This window comes from Aphis gossypii, chromosome 2, assembly GCF_020184175.1.
Source record: "Aphis gossypii isolate Hap1 chromosome 2, ASM2018417v2, whole genome shotgun sequence".
Taxonomy (NCBI): Eukaryota; Metazoa; Arthropoda; class Insecta; order Hemiptera; family Aphididae; genus Aphis; species Aphis gossypii.
The window spans coordinates 60,768,043-60,790,557 of record NC_065531.1 but is presented as its reverse complement, the minus strand read 5'-3'; the positions used below and the strand labels follow the sequence as shown (position 1 = coordinate 60,790,557).

The window sequence follows — 22,515 nt, the reverse complement described above, 5'->3', positions numbered from 1 at the left end:
AAAACTGTATTCCAAAATTGTCTTGGTTATTAATAATAAAATAATACAAGACATTAATAATATTGTTTACAGTACATAACCAATAAAAACTGATCAAGTACAAAAGTACTAGATTACCTATTATAAGTATGAACGCTTTAATTATTTTATATTTACATGATGTTTAAGAAGTATAATTGGATACTGTTACTATAAGACATATTATACGTATACTACTGCTACTACACGCATAGGCATTGACTGAAAACAAATTTTCATAATTTATATACATATAGCAAAGAAAGGGAACTTTTCGAAAAATTACTCTCGGCTAGCTCTAAACACGCTAGCTCAAATTGTTCTAAACGTGCCTGTGGGTAAAATATTGAATAAATATAGAAGTATAAATATACCTTGAACGCAAGGCCCTTTATTCTATTACATATATGAATATAAATACAATATTTTAACGTTCTCTTTTTATCATATTATTTTTACAATATTTTTTAGTTTTACATTTCAACACTTTATCTAAACTCAATTTATAATTTTAATAATGTAAGCAACTACGAGATTATTTTAATAAACTTATTAAACTTATATTTTATATAAAATACTCAATGTATCCCCGTTGTGTATGTCCGTCCCTAATTTGGTTTTCGTGGTTAACATTGTTGGTTTAATAAAATTATTATTCTCCTATGGGTATAATTTACATATAATTTTATTGACACCAAATTAGTTAATTAAATTAAGTTGTCCGCTATACACTTATGTAACATGTTTTCTTTTGATGTATACCTAGTCGTTTAAACTTTGAACAACGTTAACTTGAACATATTGAATTTCGTCATTAAGCAAATGGAACATAATTAATTACTGATTGTATTCATACTGACCAGGAAACTAATACATGCGCAATAATCAAAATTTTTCTCAGTTTAGAAATTTCTTGTAAAAATCTATAACTTCGGCTCTTTTTTATATAACAATCAGTAAATTATTTTAACAATATTGGTTAAATCGTTTATTTCCTAAAATATAATTATTGTTATATTATAATACATTCATTCCCTTAACTATAAGCGTTTTCGTTACCGAATTGCATTAAATGTATTAATTTGTTAGAAACGTTTAATTTTGTCTAGAAATATGTATATGCGATGGAAATGTATTGTTTCAATTCAATAACTAATTAACCAACTTACAATCATATTATTATTACATTTTCTGCTATAAAGAGAATCCATAATAATTTGGTAATAAATTCTTTGAAACAAAAGTTATTGGCTTACTAAAAACAACTAATTGACGGGGTATTATTTATGATATATATAAATATATTATTCATATTTATAGGTTTTAAATATATATGATTAATGTGCATTGTACACATACTTAATGTATGGTATGCATAACATTTTAATATTAATATAATATAAGGTTTAACATCTTATAAAAAGTTTATATATTCCTACAAGTGTAAAGTTTATCAATTTTATTCATCAATCATCATTACACCTTGTAACCATTAGGGTAAATGATTGTTTTGCTATTTAATACTCTTAACGGAACAATGAATGTTTTAATTCATTTTTTTCTGTTTGTCATAACCTTTTAAGATATTAAAAATGCTTCAACTTTAAGAATGGTTCCTGATAGAAAATGGTGTTACAGTATTTTGGGAGGATAAAAGAAAAATATCGCAGTAATTTTCAAAACAACTAGAAAAACAAAAAAAATAATAAGTGAAACGGGAATTTTATCGTAAAACCAGTATTTAACAAAACCGATTTTCTTTTTGTATAACATAAAGTCTTCGCTAAAATCATTTTTCGTGAGCAATGATTTATCATTGAATTCAAATCTTTAACATACACATTACAATTACTTCTTAGTTACTCCTCAAGATATAATCGTCACCCTTTTATATAATAGAATAATTACCTACCTACCTTTTAAAAAAAAACAAAAAAAAACAAATATAATTAACTATATAATATACGTAATAACTTTAGTTTTTATCAATATTATATTATTTTAAATATTTAATAAACAATAATAATCTATAGCATCTAAACAAAAAACGTTTTTAAAAAAATGTATAAAAATATCTAAAATTTAATTACATCTGTCAGTTTGTCTGTTACATCCAGTGTATACATATCTTTTTTATAACCGTATATAAAGCAAATAAGTACCTACCTTTTTATGTCCGGTGTAATCTTAGAAAACACCGAACTGATTTGAACGGGGTTTTTTCAATTTAAAGAGCTCACTGTAGAGCAGGTTATGAGCATAGTTTTATGGACCTGAATCTTGCCAACTGAATATCAGACAATAAAATATAAATACACCAGTTGCGCCATCTGCAGATGCACATATTCCTAGAAAAATAAAATTAAAAAAAATAAATAAAAATATTAAAACTTTTCCTTAACGAAGTCAGATAATACAGATGGATTACTTTTCAATATTTTTGATATAAACTTAATTTTTTTCTGTTTACTTAAAAATAATGGTTATGAAAATCTATAAAAAAATAGAGATACACTAACAATGATATAGCGATGTGTATTAGTTCTTTTTATCTTTTAGGAAGTCTGATTGCATAGCTAGTATATATATATATAATACGAATATATGCAAGTATATGTTTATATACTAATATATATATATATATATATATATATATATGTATATATCTATGTTTTACATTCGATGACCTTGTGTGTTTATTGTTTTAGAGATATTACTGTATTAGTGGTGTTACGAGTATATTTAATGTTCGATATTACTAAACTTACGTATTTGTCTACCGAATTTATTTCTTCCCTAATAATAAAAAAAAGTAAATAAGAATTGTAAATTATACAGTAAATGTATAATTCGCAATGTACATGATATGGTATATATAAATTAATATACGATATACTATATTATATACTATTGATATAAATTATGAGTTTAACAATTGTACGAAATTTAATATTTTATCCCATAGCACGTCTTCATGATTAAATAGATATAGAACTAGAATATCTACTGGAACATTTGAATTTATTACACAGGGTCTATATGTTAGATTATTAATACATTATTTTTAAACATAACAGCTAAATAAATAAATTTAATTAAAAATCATCAGAATTTTCACACTTCAAATAAATTTATATTAAGTATAATGATTCCATATACGAGTACTTAAGCTTTGTTAAACATTTTCAAAGTTAAAAAATAAACAAATTTTATAACAAACATTTCCATTTAAGGAAACGCTGAATTTTTCCATATAATCAATGTTTCATAATATTGGAAACATCAAAGAAAAGAATTTACCTATTTTCCATTATATATTTTTAACTATTTTAAGTACGAATGTAATAAAAAAAATGTTACTTTTGACCCTCCCCCTACCCAAGTATCAAATAAACCTATTTTTCTACCAGAAAGAAATTTCTCATAGTTGAAAATTAAAGCGCTTTTTCTTCTACCTACAAAAAGTGTCTTCAGACACAAAAAAAAACATAATGTAAAATCAATACGACTATGTCTTGACTTAGAACCTAAAAATCACATCATAAAATAAATAACTCTAAGACGTATCCTAAATAAATTGAGTTTCTTAAAAGTAAATAACAAATAAATCTTTGGAGGATATTTTATTTTAATATAAACCTATTTCTTTCATCTTGGTTATCTCAATAACATCTCTAAACGATCCAAAATATTGTCAACATAAATGATAACTTCAAAAAAAAATTTTAAACTTTTTTTATTGTACTTAGTGTTTCACAAGGTATTGAAAGTTTTGACAGTTGAGTTCTTTAGTAGCTATTGTCTGTTTAAATTTCCAAGTGTAATAGAAAAACATGAGTATTTTCATGAAATGATTTCAAACAATCTGTCTATTTATCATTATTTTTATAAACGAACATTACTTTCATTTTTCTTTATTGGTCTTCAACTCAATATAAAATAGAAGAATCAGTATTGTACCTTTTATTATCATTAGTTTGGATCGTGATTTTGGCATTCTTCTATACTGTATAACAATTTATAATTATTTTAACGACCACGTGAAATTTATTATCTCTAAAACGTATCATTTGCATAATCTCAAATATCATCACATTAATCAATTTTTCTACTATCAGAGGTCGAACCATAATAGTGAAGGTATTCTACTTCCTACTTTTCTTCGGTTAGATAAACCTTTTTAAATATGATTAAGTTCTCAAGAATCTTCAACAAAAGAACTTTATGTATATAATTTGAGAAATTTTAATAATATCATCATATTATTTATTACTGCAGGCACAAGTAATTATTTTATACTTTTATACATAAAAACGATTCTTTATTACAGACATCCAATTTTGATAAGCTCCATAATAGTAGGTTCAATACTGATGAGATAACTTAAGTAAATATACCGTTGATTTTTATGTACAGTGAGTGATGATTTTCACTTAACTTTGTACTTACATTGATTGCCATACGATAAAATAAAATGTGTATTACCTAAAACTTTGAAAATGTACAACACATATTGAATGTGCATTGAATGTGCATGATTGCCCTTTCCAGGTTCGTTTCGCATGGCACTTATAGAACATGTTTGCTTATTTTTCCCGTGTGTTTTTCTGTTTTATTTTACATATAACAGCAGAGCAGTTGCTGCATCTTGGACCATTGTTTCAAGTATTCACCTCCATCGCCAGACGTACATCCCAGAGACTGCACGTGTCGGTTCGCTTTGCTGCATAGAGCGCCGTCATCCGAATAACTGTTAAGTATCTAAATGGTAAATGTCAAGACAGCAAATAATTGCGACACATTATCAGAAATTGTGGTTTTCACTATATTGTATTTGTTTTTGATTGATTATTGATTTTGATTTTTATATACTAGCACACTAATATATTTATTATTTATATTTTATATGCATAAATAGTATGTATTATGTACTGTAAAATCTGCATTAAATTATAAAAAGGATTTTAGACAGAAGTTTATTTAATCCGATTACTTAATATTATACTACGTAAATATTATTGACAGATTTTACGGTTCATACAATTACCATACCACGATAAAAGCACGGTTTTTCTTTTTTCATTTTATTAGTTGCAGATATGTTTTTGGTTTTTTTTTATCTAGTTTGTTAAAAAATAATGTATTTAGTGTAGATTATCAATAATATTTTAATTAATTTCTCATAGCTATTTTAGGTATCAATAGTTTTTATACACACACATATTCACATCACAGATATATATGTAACAATGTTTCGCATTTAATAAATAACATTTTGTGGTGAAATAATATATTCAAGTACCTACATAAGTCAAGATTGTTCATTGGGACTTAAGGAGGTGGTTTAATTGCACAAGTAAAACTTTAACAGACTAAAGCAGTTCTGCGGTGTATTGAAATAGTGTGTAGTGATAGTGTAATGCAGTATAAAACAAACTTTCATTGTAAAGTTTTCCATTATGTTGGTCATATTATAATGGTGATAGTCGACAACTGAAATAACTTAAAATTTATCAACAATTTTAAATCTAATATAGTCTTTTTTATAACACACTTACAAGGTATAATATAATTACTTAAGTTATATTATAAATAATAGTTATCTATACAATAATGATGAATTATTAAAAATACTTAATATATTAATTCCTTTTTTTATTAAAATCGATTGATTGTAACTTCTACCTATATATTCAAGTACAAATTATTCATATTTTTTGTATAAAAAAATTGATATATGAAAAATTTTAAACTATCTTATCCCCTAAATTTGTTTCCAAAACTCTAATGTATATTGTATAGTATACATGTTTTCCGTTTAATAAAAACTGTAATTTAAAATAACTTCTAGTTTATCTAGATGGGATTGATATTTAAAATGAAAATAACAATAATTACGCTTTCTACGTAATTTTTTTTTTTTATAGGTTATCAAAAACTCAAACTGTTTTAATTAAATAATGTATAAAATTTATCATTATTTTTATTAATTGTTTTATATTTACTATTTTATCAATAATGTCTTCAACATTAAAATATTCAAACGTCTTCTTATAGTTAACAAATTATTATAATATTGAACATTGTTAAAATTCCTGGATTATAACACAAGTCTCTTATTAGTCAATTCTCAAATTACTAAACGAATTTTCACGTTTTCTACTCTTAGTTTTAATTTCCGGTATAGTAAAACTATATAGACCTTCAAAGTCGTTATGCTATTATCCTATAATTACTTAATTTACTTAATTAAAGCTAGCTCTACGTTAGGGAATAAATCCATAAAATGCTTATTAAGTCTGTAAACAATAAATCCCTTATGGTTAATAATCAGAGAAAAATTTTCTGAAATGTCCACAGTATATATTTTCATTTCTATTGACATTAGTTAAATGTTAAACCTCAAACCATACGAATAAATAACAATCAAAGAAATAATAATACATATACTAGTTGTGCAATTAATGACTATAGGTACGTAGGAAAAAATAACTTACAATAGATATTATATATTATATCACATGTTAATTGCATATTAATCTACTTCTAAATTTATATAAAACTACATAATTTTAATACACAGCATACATTTGAATATAAGAAAATAAAAAATGTTAGTAATAATATGAATTAATGTTAGAAATATATTATTAATAACCTTTATAAATTCCGATTTAAACATTCAAGACAATAGGTATATTATCTTTAGTCTATATTATTCATATAATAAAAAAAAAATTATAAATAAATTATTTATAGATACAAAAAAATGACAGACAATATACTCAAAAGATGTTTACATGGAAAATAAACATAGCCCCATACATATATTATCAATACTATTATAAAAATGTTATTTTTTTTACAAGTGTCACTTTTTACAGTGTCAGGTTACTATGACTACTAGAAATACCACACAACATTAAAATTGATTCTCTTTTAAAACTGATAGATATCTTTTATAATTTGGGAAAAAATATAGTAGGACACTTGATGAAAAAATAACCTAAAAATATAAATAGACAATACAATAAAAAGTTTAAAATAAAACATAGTAGGAAGGTATATTTTAAAATGTTCAACAAATAAAATACTAAATATTAAAAATATTGACAGTTATTTTATTACAAAGACATTATTCATAAAGCATAGTAGATAAAAATAATATGATATGAGTAAAGCCAACACATAATAAAATATCGATATAATATAATATTATTTGAACTTTAATAATTAAGAGCATTACTAAGTAAAGCTTTATAACTTAAAAATTACATAGGCCAATAATTATAATACAAAAATATACTAATAAATACCAAAAGTTTCGAACCGATACAATTTATTACCTATATAATTTATTTTTAACGCATAGATATGACGTATTGTTATACATTTATAATTAATACTTAGTGAATTTAATATTTCACTAAAACAAATTAAATCGATTAAATACATATCTTATAAATGAAACTACATTCATAATAAATAATATAAATCCAATAACCATTGATATTTACGAGTAACTTGGGATCAATTATTTCAACTGATCCTAAATTAATATTCTTAAAGCCAAGTTTATACATATGATTTACCGTGACCAGAATAATATTGTAAGTAGACATTTTTAATACCTACTTTTAAAAAATCACTTTGTTAGAGCACGCTTATATGTTATAAAATACAATTGATTGATACAGATTTTTATTTAAATACATTTGAATGCATAAATCACACTGCCTGAAGTTTTAATAATCTACTCGTAAATGTTATTGTTTATCCAACTTTCAAACAATAAAAGTTTACTTGTAATAACACTCGCGCCAAAATAACGTGAAGTTTGCGATACAGTAATATACACGCAAACTCCTTGTAGGCGAAGATAGCATCAGAGAGCTTTCCTCTCAAATGATTTCCAAATAACGACCAGGACCGATTCAATTCTAGAGTTAATAACCACCTTCAAAGTTATAGATCTTAAATTTTACTGTTCCAAAAGATGATAAAGTGATAACTAACGACAATCATATAAGCAAATGCGCTGTAAAACCGATATATTCATCGGAAATCTAAAATCATCTGTGCTATCAATAACCGGGAAATATTGACAAGCAATTCTATTTAAATAAAAGCAATATCGCAAACCAATGTCACGCCTCCCCCACACCAATAAATAATTCATTAAATCTCCACCTATATGCGCTAGGAATGATATATCTATGTATTGATTCTACGTATTGAATCGACGATTTCCATCAAAATATGAACCTGAACAAAGTACTCGGATCGTTACTTCAAAGTTCGAGTATAAATAATATCTAATTCAAATTCAACTGTAAAAATGTTGCTCGAAAAAACGAAACAATCACAATAACTCACCGCACTTGTTCGTGTTATATCGTCGTAGGTCTTACGCGATTATCGTAATATAATTATACAGTTATGACTAGGGCTCGGATGTTGTTGCACTAAAAATGTTATAAAATTGATTGCATTATTGCTGTGAAAAAAACCCAAAATTGCACTTAAAAATTGCAATAAAAAAATATTTTGTACCAAAAAAATTAAAAAAAATATTAACGAGTAGATAATAAAAAAGATTCAAATTCAAATTCTCGTCAGTTGTCATTAAAAATCTAGTAAATTGTCCGGTTTTCTTATTTTTTCAGAAATCTACAAATAATTTTATTAAAAATTAAAGCTTTTTATTTAAACTATTTTTTGATTTTTTTCTACTAATTAAATGGTTTTTCCAGTTACCGCCGACGACGACGGACAAATAAGCCGTCACGAGTCACAACCAATAAAGCCCGACATAACCATAGATTAAACCTGTATAATCTAACAAAAAAAAAGTGAAAACACAAAAAAACACATAAAATTGTATTGAAAATGACAATAATTAACAAAATTGCAATAAAATTAAAAAAAGGTCAAAAATTGCAAAAAGTTGCACTTAAAATTTTTATGTATTAATTGGTACTCATTTGAAACAAATTTATAATCTACTTAGCAACGAATCCGAACAATAGAAAAGAAGTTGCAAATGCAACAACATCCGTGCCCTAGTTATGACATTGTTCCGATGGTTTATTGAACCGCGACGTGTGTGCGCGTTGATGTTTTTTCAGAGGCACCTGATGCGCTGTGGCCTGGCCGACCCGCTGGACTGGCGCGTCCGGAACTTGTTGCGGTCCCGGTCTCGCGTCAACTCGGCCATCTACATCAGTCCCATCTACCAAGACGCGCACATCCGAAACGGCATATCGGTGAGGCCGATACGGAAGGCCCAGAGCGCGGACTTCCTGCCCAAGTACGACTACAGCGGCTGGACCAACTACCAGCAGTTCTCGTTGCCACTGGCCTCCGGTGTCGGCGGCGGCTGTGGCGTCTGTGCGGGCGGCGGAATCTGTGCCGCCGGTGGTGTCTGTCCAGGAAGTGGCGTCTGTCCCGGAAGTGGCATTTGTGCCGGAAGTGGCGTCTGTGCCGGCGGGGGCGTCTGTACCAGCGCCGTCGACAGTACCGTTCATCAACAGCACATCAAACGGTTCCAACTGCCCACCGTTTCCATATCCATTGCGTCCGACTCGGATAAGGCGCTCAACGAACTGCTCATCTAAAATATACGTACCTATACCATGATTTTCAAGCACCGCGATTCAGCGCTGCTCTACTCGTCGTATAAATATTGTTTCGATACCCACCGCACCGAGTTTCCGTAAATCTTTTTTTACACCATGTACATTTTAATGATATCATAATATTACATTAATTTATAAGCCCAAATAGCAAAGTGGACTAAGCATCCCTATCCCCCTCAAAAAAAAAAAAAAAAACTAAAAATGTTATATATTTACAGAGAAAAAAGTGTTTGGGGTTTTTATACACCAGAAAAGCCTTATCAAATTTCGGTATGGACCTAAACTTCAGCTACCTAAATAAAAAAAAATTCGAACGATGTTGGCTTGTACGTTATTAGATATCTGGTATAATTACGCACTACAGTTTGTATCATATTATATTATTTTATTTCTTTCGTTTCGACGGTAATCTGGGTACAAAACATTAACTAAGAAACCGACTGACGACTAATTTCATATCGATAGGTTAACTCGTTGTATAGTCCGATCTTCTTTACTTCTATAGTATTATATGTATATAGACAAAATAAAAATATACACACGATATGCTGTGTATCATATATTACAATATACCTAAAGACCTATGAGACGTTTTTTGGCATAACAATAATTAATATTATAGCGATAAATGTACGTGAAACAATATTACATAATGTAGTTAAGTAATGAAATTAGTATTCAGTACTTTTGTTGTTGTGTTCGAAACAACGTAAGTAATTAAAACATTTCGTGTATGTTATCAGTAAAAGTATCTAATACATGATATCATAATACAATGATGTTTAAGTATACAAAGTAGATAGACATATAATAGATCGTAAGTATAAGTAAGCATTGTAAAACCATACCACCATTGATTATAAATTAAAAAAATATTGTTTATAATCAATGCCACAACGCACTAAAAAATAAACGTATTTAAATCTCGTTCTAACCGTTACACATAGATACATAGCTTTTTTTTTTATTCTAACTATTTAAAACTATTCCTCATAATATTATATTCTAGAATTAATCACCCGAACTAAAACAGAATAAAATAGAACGTTTTTCATTGAAATGTATGGGTAGTTAAATGTCAAATATATATATATACAAAAGAAAAGATAAAGGAAATTCGACTTATTTGTTTTTTAACACACAATATAATATTAAGAATTCAACACATAATTTTTCCACACTGACTGCTTATTATTTAATTATTTATTTAAATGCAATATAAATACAGTGGAGTGGCTCATATAGAATCCGTATATCTATATTAAAAAAATATTGTTTATATTCAATTACAAATGTTTATTTAAATACTTTACGATATGATTATTTTAACAATACACACAAATTCGATTTATTCAACAAATTTCTCATAAATATATTCTGTTTAGGAATAATATATATGATATTAAAAATGTTTGGTGTCCTTTAAAACGGTAAAAATATTGTTTTTTAGACTTAAAATTATATAAATATGCTAAAATATTTTGAGATAATGATGGTGTTAACTAAGTATTAAAATAACCACACAGTATTTGGAATCATATGGATACACAAACAAAATGTGTAGTATGTTATTTGTATTTATGCATTACCTGCAAGTTCATGCTCAAATTAAGTGAAATTTCATAATTCAATAGAGAAAATATTAATATCCTCCATTAATTAATTTCGCTTGACTTGGATTTCTGGATGGCTTACATTTATCACTACCTGGAAATCTGTAATATTATTAAAAAGTTACATGAAATTTTGGGACAAATTGTACATAGTTTAATATTCATATATTTTTTATAATTAATTATTGTTAAATACATTAATATTACTTTTTTTTATATAACATTAGTTTGAAAAATAAATCTGATCTCTGTCAAAGTAGGGTAATATATAACATTAATATTATTATTTTAATAATAATAGTTATTGATATACTTACACAGTAAACTATTTGCACATAATTTATTAAGCATGAGTTTATTTTATCTTTTTCCAAACCATTTTCTTATGCCAAATATTTTATGAAAAACAAAAATATAAGACGAAATAAATCTGTGTAGTCTAATAACATAATTAATTAAAACAAATAACAAAGTTATACAATTGTTATTTGTTATGTAGGTATTAATCAATTCATTTAAACGTTTTCCCGGAACTAACGAGACAAAAATTAAATTATTGAATACAATTAATTTATCCATATCAATCTACATCTAACAATCAATCCCCTTGAAATGTATATATTTTTTTTAATAATTAATAAAATTTATTATTTTATTATTAAAAATCATTCATCAGGTACCTATTCAAATTTATCATTTAAACATATTATAATCTATATTTAATAAGATATATAATTATTGTCTTATTGAAATATAATATATTTTGTTTTTATTAAACTTATATTCATAATTGTATTATTATAAACCTATATTAATATATTAAAACTTTGTATGTGTGTAATGTGTGTATCTATAATATACGCAATGTATATCTTCATATTTACATAATCGATATAAATAATTTTAATAACAAAGATTTAACTTAAAAATAGTTTATAAAATTTTTCTAAATGCAAATTTATCATAATATGTACCCACAATTAACATATAATATTATAATAACTAACCCATGTATTTATAGTAATATAGCATATAAATATTATCAACTTTAAGTTAAAAACACTAAGTGTTATAGTTTTAATTAAATTATTTATTCTTAAATTACTAAGATATAAAGCCGTAAAGGTATATTAAAAATACCGTTTCCCATAATAATTTTATCAATAAAAAATATTTCTGTTTACAATAATAACTTTAAGTTTAAAAAACAGTATTAATATAAGTTTACAAGTATATCAAGTAACCACTCACCATTAATAAATTAAACACAAGCAGGTATTAAAATAAGGTAAGAAAAAGTAATTTTCCCAATTCATATATTATCTTTTCTCTTTATAAAGTCATAAATCATAATATATTATCCACATTCCACGTTTAATCTTTTGAATGGAATCTTTTAGAGTATAAAGTAGGTAATCAACGAAGTAGTAAATCATTTCAGAAATATTGTCTTTGTAGGGTACTATATTTATTATATTTCTTTTAGAACAAGACTTTTTTGACCAATAATAGAATATTATGTTCTTTTATTCACTCAGCCTTTTCAAAACCCCTGTATAAAAAATAATAGACTTATATTTTATCCAGATAATATACAATTTTTCAAGACAAAATAATTAAAAAAAAAAACTAACCCAAAAACTTAATATTAAATCTGTGAAAAAAAATTTTCTTAATGTAAATAAATTCATTATCCTGTGTTTCTCTAACATTTTTATACAAATAGTAATAATTATAAATAAAAAGTAATATCCTAGATACTTAAATATAAGAACATCTCAGTAAACTTAAGAACAATAAGTTTAAAAAGTTATAATTATAACTTATTAGTAGTTTTTTTTTTTAAAAAAAACAATTAAACATCCAATGGTCCGGCTGCCAAAACGTATTAAACAATAAATTTAAAATATTATATTAACTCTCATAATATAATTAATTTATGTTTCTATTTATAAATTATTTTTATTTATTATTATTATTACTATTATTTATTATCAACCGAATTCAATGTGTATAGTAATAAAATATTAACTTAAAAATACTTACTTTAAAACTACTTACGTAATCCTTTAATTTAAAATGTTAAATAAAATGTATTATTTCATATTTGTATTATTTAGCTTAATTTTATATATTTTTATTTAATAGAAGTTATTGATCAATGTAATAAAAATACTTGATTGGTTCTTAATTATTTAAAATTAAGTTATTATTTATCAAAAAATAGATATTTACACGTAAACCGGCATACCCATCGGTAATAACATAAATTTATAAATTACATTTATATTCCCTTTTTAGTTATTGCTTACAATCAACAAAACAAAAAAACCAATGTTATTACTAATTATAAGCCGATCATCTTAATATTGAAATCTCATTATTTCATAAGTTAGTATGTTTTAAAATGTTTTATTGGAAAATTTAAGATACCTACATAATAATCCAATATTTTATACTGTTGTACATTTTTTAACCCCAAGATTTTTTGTTAATAAACCCATTATTAATTTTTAAATGGCTACCTATATATTTAATTCTATACCTAACCTAAAACAAATTATATTCATTAAACATTTTGATATTTATAAAACATCAAATTTCAAAAATATTTATTAACAGTTTAGTTGCGCAACAGAGCGAATAGTGCATCACAAAATACGAATCGCACATGATATACGTATTTCGCTCTGTATTATCCAAAATTTAAATTCTTATAATTTTTAAATATTATTGTTCAATAATATTATATTATATTATAATAATATATTCAATTTAATATCACGAAATTAAAAATATGAGCAGTCATTTAAAAATTAAAAGTTGAAATTAAATTATAATTAAGTAATTTTATTTTTATAAATATCAAAAAAATATTAATAATAATATTTAGATCAATATAGTGTAAATATGTATAGTACCTATTTAAAAATATCTTTATTATAGTATATATTATTCGTTTTACCTAATAGTGTATAATTATAATCTTCAAATAAAATATATGTGTGACAATGAACAAATTTATAATTTAATTTGTATTTAACCTAGTTTTTAATTTTTAATTATTAGTAAAAATCATGTTAGTTTTCTGCTGTGCATGGATTAATCCACTTTTACTGTAATGATTTGTACATTCTATATCTATAGGTACTACAAAACGTAATCGTGAATGAAAATTATGCTATTCAGCATTTACTCCTACTATTAGTAAATCCTAGCATTAACTAATAAAATCTACTTAGAAACTAGTGACCGGAATTTTTCGATAACATAAAATACATATTATATGTATTGCGGTTTTCAAATGTTCAAAACATATTCAACTTAAAATTCATCGCATTATTAGTATAGTCGGTTGTATAATTCACTGTACACAACAAAAAATAAAACTCCAAACTTTTATATTCCAAGTAAACCATCAATTGGCTTTACAATAGGTAATGTTTTTTTTTGTTTATGTTAAGTTATATATTATATTTTTATGTTTTCTGATAGAACTTCTTCAAAAGTTTCATACCAATTATTATTTATTATAAATATAGGAAAAAAACTAATAAGACAAACTTGATTATTTAATATACACAATTGTGAATACCTGTACCATAGATATAATTGCAAAAACTTGACTATTTTTTTCTAGTCAGAATCGTTTTTTATTTATTTTCATTACTTTCAAACGTCGGAAAATTATACCCGACCACCCTAGCTGATAATGACTCATCCATTACGTTCGTGATTCATTTCTTTATAAGTTCTAACAATAAATTGTATTGTTTGTATTCAATTACTAAAATCAGTTTATTTTAATTAATGTGTACTTAAACAATAGATTTTCAAGAGCAATTAAACTTCAAGTTTTCATAATTTAAAAACTGAATCTAATGAATAATAATTGCCACTACTTTATTATAACAATATTTCTTACATCTGAATTATCTTGACATTGTTTTTTTTTTTTTTTCATAAAAATTTTTACTATTTTATAATATACTCAGAACTTAAAATATTGATAAAATAATACAGAAAATATAAACGGTTACGAGTTACGCAATATCATTTGAGGAGTATATTTTGATACGACATGAATAAAAACGTTTTTTTTTTTATTTTCTGTTCATTGTTTTGCTTATAAGCTGTCAAGATATCCACTTGTTTTTTTATTATTAATATACATATAACATTACAACATACATTGACTTTATATTTATTTAATTACGCTATTTTTTTCTACCATTCAAGTTTATTATTTTTGTTGTTGTTTAATTAATTCTCCTAACACATCCATACATAATACGTTCATTAAGAACAATACTAGTGCTTTTGTTACCTTTATCATATAATACGTAATAATATTATACTAACTAACTGTATGTATATAAGCGTGCGTACGGGAAAAGTATAGAAAATTGTATTTATTAAATTAAATATAAACACCGATGCCGATAGTGTTAGTTTATAATGTGAATGCATTAATTTTAAATCATGTTAATGTCAAATGAATAAAATACGATATCGCATCACATAATTTAAAACAACAGTAGTATACTTGCTTATGAATATTATTTTAATTGTTGCTATATTATCTAGAACAGAGTGTATAAATATTAAGAACCGTCTCATTAAAAATAAATGCTTCAAAACTTCCCTATAGCCTACGGGTATTGTTACGCACTATAATCACTATATTATATTTTACTTAAGTACAAGTATTTACGTGTTCCTTCGCAGAATAAATTGTGAATGAAAACCGGCCGCAACATCTTATCTTCCCAAAAGCACCTCGGGCTCAGCTGCGAACACTATCTGCTATAGGTATATTATACTGTCTACACTGCACTGCACTATAAAATAAGAACATTGTTACAATGGTGATGTTTTTTTTATAATATACAATAAAAAAATAATAAATTATTACTACAAAAAAAAAAACATGAAATTTTTAAAAGTACATCACACACAACGTAAAATGTATATATATTTTGCTCACAATAAGTATTTTTTAAATACTGTATTGAGTTAAAACATATGATACGTTAAATAGATGAGGTAAGTAATGAGTTATCTCAAAAAAATTATATAACAAAATTATTTCTTAGAATAGGAAACAAATATATTTATGTAAAGTCTAATTTAATGCCCATATAGATGCTTACCTACTTAATGTTTTTAACTCATTAAATTTGTTTAATCACTTGATGTGAAAGTTTATTGGGGAGTGAATACGAAAGTTTTTTTCTTAATAAGAACCTAATATTAAATAAAACAATTTATGATGTCTGCTAAATAAATATGTCATACCTTTTGTTGAACTTGTGATTTATACCTGACTTCATACAATCTGTTTTGATAGGAATAGATCTAGATTATTTTTATTTAAAAATAAATAACAATAAGGCAAGAGAAGTAAATTAACATTATATTTTTAATAAATGAAAATAATTATTGTAACTAACACAACATTTGGATAAATATATATAAAATGTAAAATGATTGGATATAATATGGAATGTGTGACTAAAATTCATTTAACGTGTCGTATGTGTTTTTATATGTGTCTAATCTGAGACACCACCTTTAAATATTAATCAAATTATAGATCGGGCATATCGTAATATGTACATCATTACAATATACTTTGAAATTAATAATTATTTTAAAAATATAATAGCATTACGTAATATTAAAAACATAATTCAAAATGTGGGATCTTTAAAAATGTATAAAATATACGTTTATATTATTATAGTGTACCTATACTATAAATAAAACATGACGTGAACGCTTAACGATCGAGTTTTAAATACATTATACAGCATCAATATTCACGGTGCAACTTTCGTGTAACAATCTACTTTACCACTTCTTCACAATTACACATTATGTTAAATTTACCACTTAAACAAAACGAAAAAAACACCGTATTCGTGTATGGCCAATAATCTCGCCCGTAAACATATATTTGCAAATATAGGGCCACGCCGGCAACGTTTTGCATGATGAAAAACGCTGACGACCAAAACACATGAGATAGCTATAGTAATCCGTTAGTCCAGTTTTTTTTTTTTTGCTTCGGTTGTTTAACAGTTGGGTACATCGTATTTATATTATATGCATATATAGTCATACACATACTATAACAGATTTAAATGTTTCATCCCCAAACATTATATTTAACGTCACGTATTCTATCCCAATATAGGGTATCTTATATAACTACCCGAGACTTGGAGCTTATGAAAGAACAATATACATGTTAATTTCTCAAAAAAATTAATAACAATTTTAATTTAAGTCATAATGCAACATCCATAAAGCCCCCCCCCCCTTAAAAACCAACAATTGGATTCCAAATCAGTGACAATATTTTACAACTCATTTTTAAATATTATAATATAATACTATAGTATATATTTACTATAGTAACTAAAGTTCCATAGATTGCAAACTAAAATTTTCTTCACTAGGTACCAAATAAAATTGGCTGAGAAGGGGACATCCTAATATTGTTGTAAGGTGGAGTTAAGCCACTTAATTGTAAGTTTCATAAGTGATTCATAGGTGTCAGGTAGAAAATAAATATTCCACTTTCGATAGATAAACAGTACTTAACTGTAACATTTAATAAAAAAAAAAATAATTGATGAGAGGGGGAAAAATATTAACACCCAAGCACTAAATTTCTCAATATGTCTCTGGTTAAGTGAATACACAGTAGACGAGTAGGTATAACACAATGTATAATGTATGTGTATTAAACTATTAAAGTATTACAACATTACATTTAGGATGTAAGTTTTAAGATTAAAATTTTAAGCAAGACTGGATAAGTTTTACATGAATATTATAATATAACTAAAATGCGTATGTATATGCATATATAATATCTTATAAAATGAATATATTCACGCGTTGCCTCTGCAACATAATAGTTACCTACTGTAAGCTGCATGAACTGTGTTAGATAATCGACTTATTTTCAATATACCTGAATTTACAATAATGTTGATGTAAAGTTTTCAGCTCAGTCAAAAAGCTTAAAAATTGAATACAAGATATGGCCGTAATCATTTTCCTCCACTGTCCATTTTCCACCAAATAACAAACAATTAATCTTGACCATTTTCCTCCAATAAAAAATTAAAAATCTGATAAATATATTTTTATTCATATTATAATAACAAAAAAATTGCCTATGAATTATTAATAACTATAGAATGTTTTAGTATCAAAAGAATACCAGTTTAAAGAAAAAATTATTTTTTATGAATAAAATCGTTTAATTTTTTTTAATTACTTACCTAAAAATGTCTTCATTTAACCACAGATCTACGACCAGAATAAAATCGGCAACAACTTAAGCGTATAGTTCGGAAACTGTGAATCGTGATTACATTTTTAGTGAGTCGTAGTTATATTTTTAAATAATACATCTCTTCAAACTAATTTTTAAAAAAAAATCATTAATATTATTGTGTCGCCAACATTTAAAAAATATCCAAAATTGATCGTACTTTAAAAAATTTGGGAACCTCTTGCATAGTATGATCTGTGATATGATCCTTATTTTTTATACTCTTTTAATTTCTAACCAACCAATACTCAACTTCCTTTGTAAATCCTCTAATATTTATATAGTATTGATAACGTGTTATGATGATGACAGATAGCCGATAGGTGTTGCGTGGTCACTGCTGAGTAAAATCTATACATGGTAAATATTTTACAACAATTGTATTGTTATTTGTTAGATATCTAATAATAAAATGAATAGGTAAAAGTAGTTACACAATAGCTAATAAAATACAAAATAGTTGTATACTTTAACAACCTAATATCATATTTTAAAAAATATTTATATTTTACATAGTAAAAACTTGTAATGATTTAATTATAATCAAGTAATAAAATATTATAATTAAGTATTGACATGTTGATAAATGGAAAAACATAACAATTAGCCAAACAATTTTTTTAAACAATGTATCGAAAAACTGGCCACAAAATATAAGGATTAGGTACTAATACAAAATTTGATCTTGATAAATACACACATTGGTATGAAACAATATGAAGACTGTAGTTTACTTTATCCGCTTGTTAAAATATTAGAGTTCACTAAACATGTTTCTGCACTCTTCCGTGCAAACACTGAAGACCTTATTCTAAAAAAAAAAAATTTAATTTGCAAAAGGATCCTAAACTAATAATAAGTCATGTTAATAAAAGGTGCTCGTTAAATATATGCAAAAACTGCAATACACAATTTTTAGATACATTTTTAAACGTAAGTATTAATACTCATATTGAAGAAGTTTTTATGATTTATTTAACCAGTATAAATGTTCAAAAAATAAAAAGTTGAAAAAAGTAGTTCATGTTTCAGTACACTGTTTATTAAAAATGATAAATTGTTATTATTAGGTATTAGGTATTATTTGTTTTAAACACTTATGTTATAATTTTAATTTTAATTTGTGTTGTATAATTATTCTGAAAAAGTAAAACATATAAGTATTATTAAATTTTGAATTAAAATTATTTTATATCCAATAAAAACTATAATCGTATATATATAGAGAACTTAGTGTTACAAATTAATTTGTTTTCAAGAAAATTTCAAGGAGTAAAATAGGCAACTTTCATAAATAATCTCAGAGGAAAATTATGAGAAATAATACACCAGATTCAATCTGCGCCGGGGAAATCCTTACGTTTCAATTAAAACTATTTTGTTGAAAATATTTTTGTTCATAGAATTATTGATTAATGATTAATGAATATAGTATAATATTATATTAAAATATAAATTTAAAAAGACCACCTGAAAATTTAAAACGGGTACAAATTACGAATCAAAATACTTGAAATCTTTGTTAAATTATTATAATAAGTACTATTGAATAAATCAGCGATTCTCAAACTTTTTTTTCGCTGAGCCCTTGATATGCTGAAAAAAAATTCACGGAGCCCCAAAAACTTGAAATACCAATTTTACAACTCAAACAATTATGGATCAATAAATTGCTAATATACAAACATTATTCAATAAAATGATATTTGTAACAATTTAACTAAAAATAATATATGTAGGTACTTAATTCAGATGTGCCCACGGAGCCCCTAGATTAGTCTCGCGGAACCCTACCAATTCTTAGCAAAACTAAATAATAAAATTAATATTTCATATTAAATAATAATAATTAATAACTAGTACCTACGTTATTAATAATTGAATATATGTAACAATTGTGTAACTGTGTCAAACAACTATAAATACAGTTAAATTTATCTAACTGGTTACAGATCTTACAAATTTGCAAAGCATTGCATTACTATTAAGCTAACACATAAATATTAAAACAATATAACTTTTTTAAAACAAATCAATAATTATTGGCTACCAACAATTTTTTTAAACATTTGATATATTTATAAAATAAATTATTACATTGACACAATTTGGTCACTTGTTGTAGAGAACTTGTATATAATCATCAACATAAACAGTACCTAACAGTTTTTGTGAGTTGAATGTTATGTTTATGTCTAAAAGTTTAAATGATCTTTTATTTGTAATTTTGAATTTAATTTGTATCCACATTTGCCAGTCATAGAAATCTATTTTGCCTTGTCATTGTTGTCAACATTACAATGTCAAGTGGGTATACAATTCACAAGCGCAATAATTATAAGTTTAAATGAATTTGTACAAATTGTACTGCATAATCTACTTTATATTACACCTGAAGGTTGAGACAAGATATTGTTATGGAGTAAAAAATTTTCATAAATTGTTTAAAACGTTACAATAAGAAACAAAATTTTAAATGAATAAAATATTTGTTTTATATTATTTAAAAAAAAAAAACTGTGTTTTATACTATCCCTTAATAATAATATTATGGTATACTCAAGTATCTTTTTCTTGGTATCGTTGAGTTTATATTGATCATTAATTAATTATACCTAATAGCATAACCGTCTTATAAAATCATTAAAATGTACTTATACCTATAGGTAAGTCTTGTTTATACCAAAGATGGGAAACTCAAAGTTACTAGAGGTCCAATTTTTAGAACCAACTTTAAAATCTAGTATATCAAGAGAACTTGAGAAGCAAAAAAAAAGTAGGTACCCGTACCTAATGGCTAATTTAAATTTACAGCGCGTTTAAATTTCTTTTTATGTCAGATTTTATGATGTGCAATTGCATATGATAATTCAAGAGTTTAAGTAGTTGAAACAATGCATAATATACCTATTTGTCAAAACAAGGATTTTATCCTTAGTGATGGATGAAGCAGTGTAACAACAAAACACGTAATTCCATTTTTCTAAACATCAGTACAACTAAAATAAAATTAGATCATTATTATATGTCTGAGATTACATTTATTAAACGATTTCTTCCCTTTAATTTTAAGAGCTTAAATACCTACTTAATGTCAGAAAATGTACATTCATATATTATCCAATTTTCCAAACGTGGATTACATTAAGAGTGCAAACTGCAAAACATTACAAAAATTAATATTTTACAACTTACTGGTTAGTGGTCAAGTTCGTTATCAATTTTATAATTCTTTATCAGATATTTTTAAATCGCTAGGCACCAAACAAAAATAATAAAACCAACGCCAATGGCTAGCGTGAGTGAACGATACAATGGATTGTTACAAGTATAATATAAGCTAGAAATTATAAATTTTTAAAATTGTAATTATTACTTATCGGATTAGGGTACATGATACATAAACGTAAATACTAATCAGTAATTAGTCAAATAGTTTTTACAATAATATACAATGTTATTATGATTAATTAATTTAAAATTGTACTTAGCATACATAGATAATAAAGAATGGATAGGCCACGCCTATGCTTATAACATTAGGTGCCTCGTTCCTAAAGAGCAGATATCTTCTGTCTCACAAAGGTGCCTGTTATCTCAACTTTTGGTTATCCCTTATTGAAAATCTGATAGATATATATATATATGGATTAATAATAAAAGCACCTACATTCATAAATGTTTGAGAACGTATGATAAGGTCGAATGGCCTATCCATTCTTTATTATCTATGTTAGCATAGCCATGTGGAAAACATTATGGTCGTTAAAATATCTACTAACCATACATTGTTGGTTACACTGTATTCAATATTTTCAAAAGACCGAGTTGATTTATTTTTATAACTATTATATAATATTTACAAATAGCACAATAATACCTAACAGTTTTTATT

The 22,515-nt window shown here is 25.1% G+C and overlaps 1 protein-coding gene and 1 long non-coding RNA gene across 5 annotated transcripts in view; one reads left to right on the top strand and one right to left on the bottom strand.

Annotated features, from left to right (window-relative positions):
- LOC114133040 (uncharacterized) overlaps nucleotides 1-9,858 on the top strand; it is a 52,050-nt gene extending 42,192 nt beyond the window's left edge. The window contains exon 7 of the mRNA XM_027998668.2: nucleotides 9,147-9,858. Coding sequence (XP_027854469.1) covers nucleotides 9,147-9,635 — 489 coding nt within the window. The 3' untranslated portion in view covers nucleotides 9,636-9,858. The remainder of the gene's footprint in view (nucleotides 1-9,146) is intronic.
- Nucleotides 9,859-11,259: 1,401 nt separating this feature from the next.
- LOC126549561 (uncharacterized) lies at nucleotides 11,260-22,068 on the bottom strand. Of its 4 annotated transcripts, none has more exons than XR_007603666.1 (7): nucleotides 21,528-22,068; nucleotides 19,321-19,431; nucleotides 18,781-18,971; nucleotides 18,568-18,708; nucleotides 18,255-18,393; nucleotides 15,984-16,110; nucleotides 11,260-12,821 (listed from the first exon to the last, which is right to left on the bottom strand). It is a non-coding gene; the product is annotated as an uncharacterized LOC126549561 (long non-coding RNA). The 4 variants fall into 4 exon arrangements; XR_007603665.1 differs by having other exon boundaries at nucleotides 18,255-18,414; nucleotides 21,816-22,068; XR_007603664.1 differs by having other exon boundaries at nucleotides 21,816-22,068.
- Nucleotides 22,069-22,515: the final 447 nt, after the last annotated feature.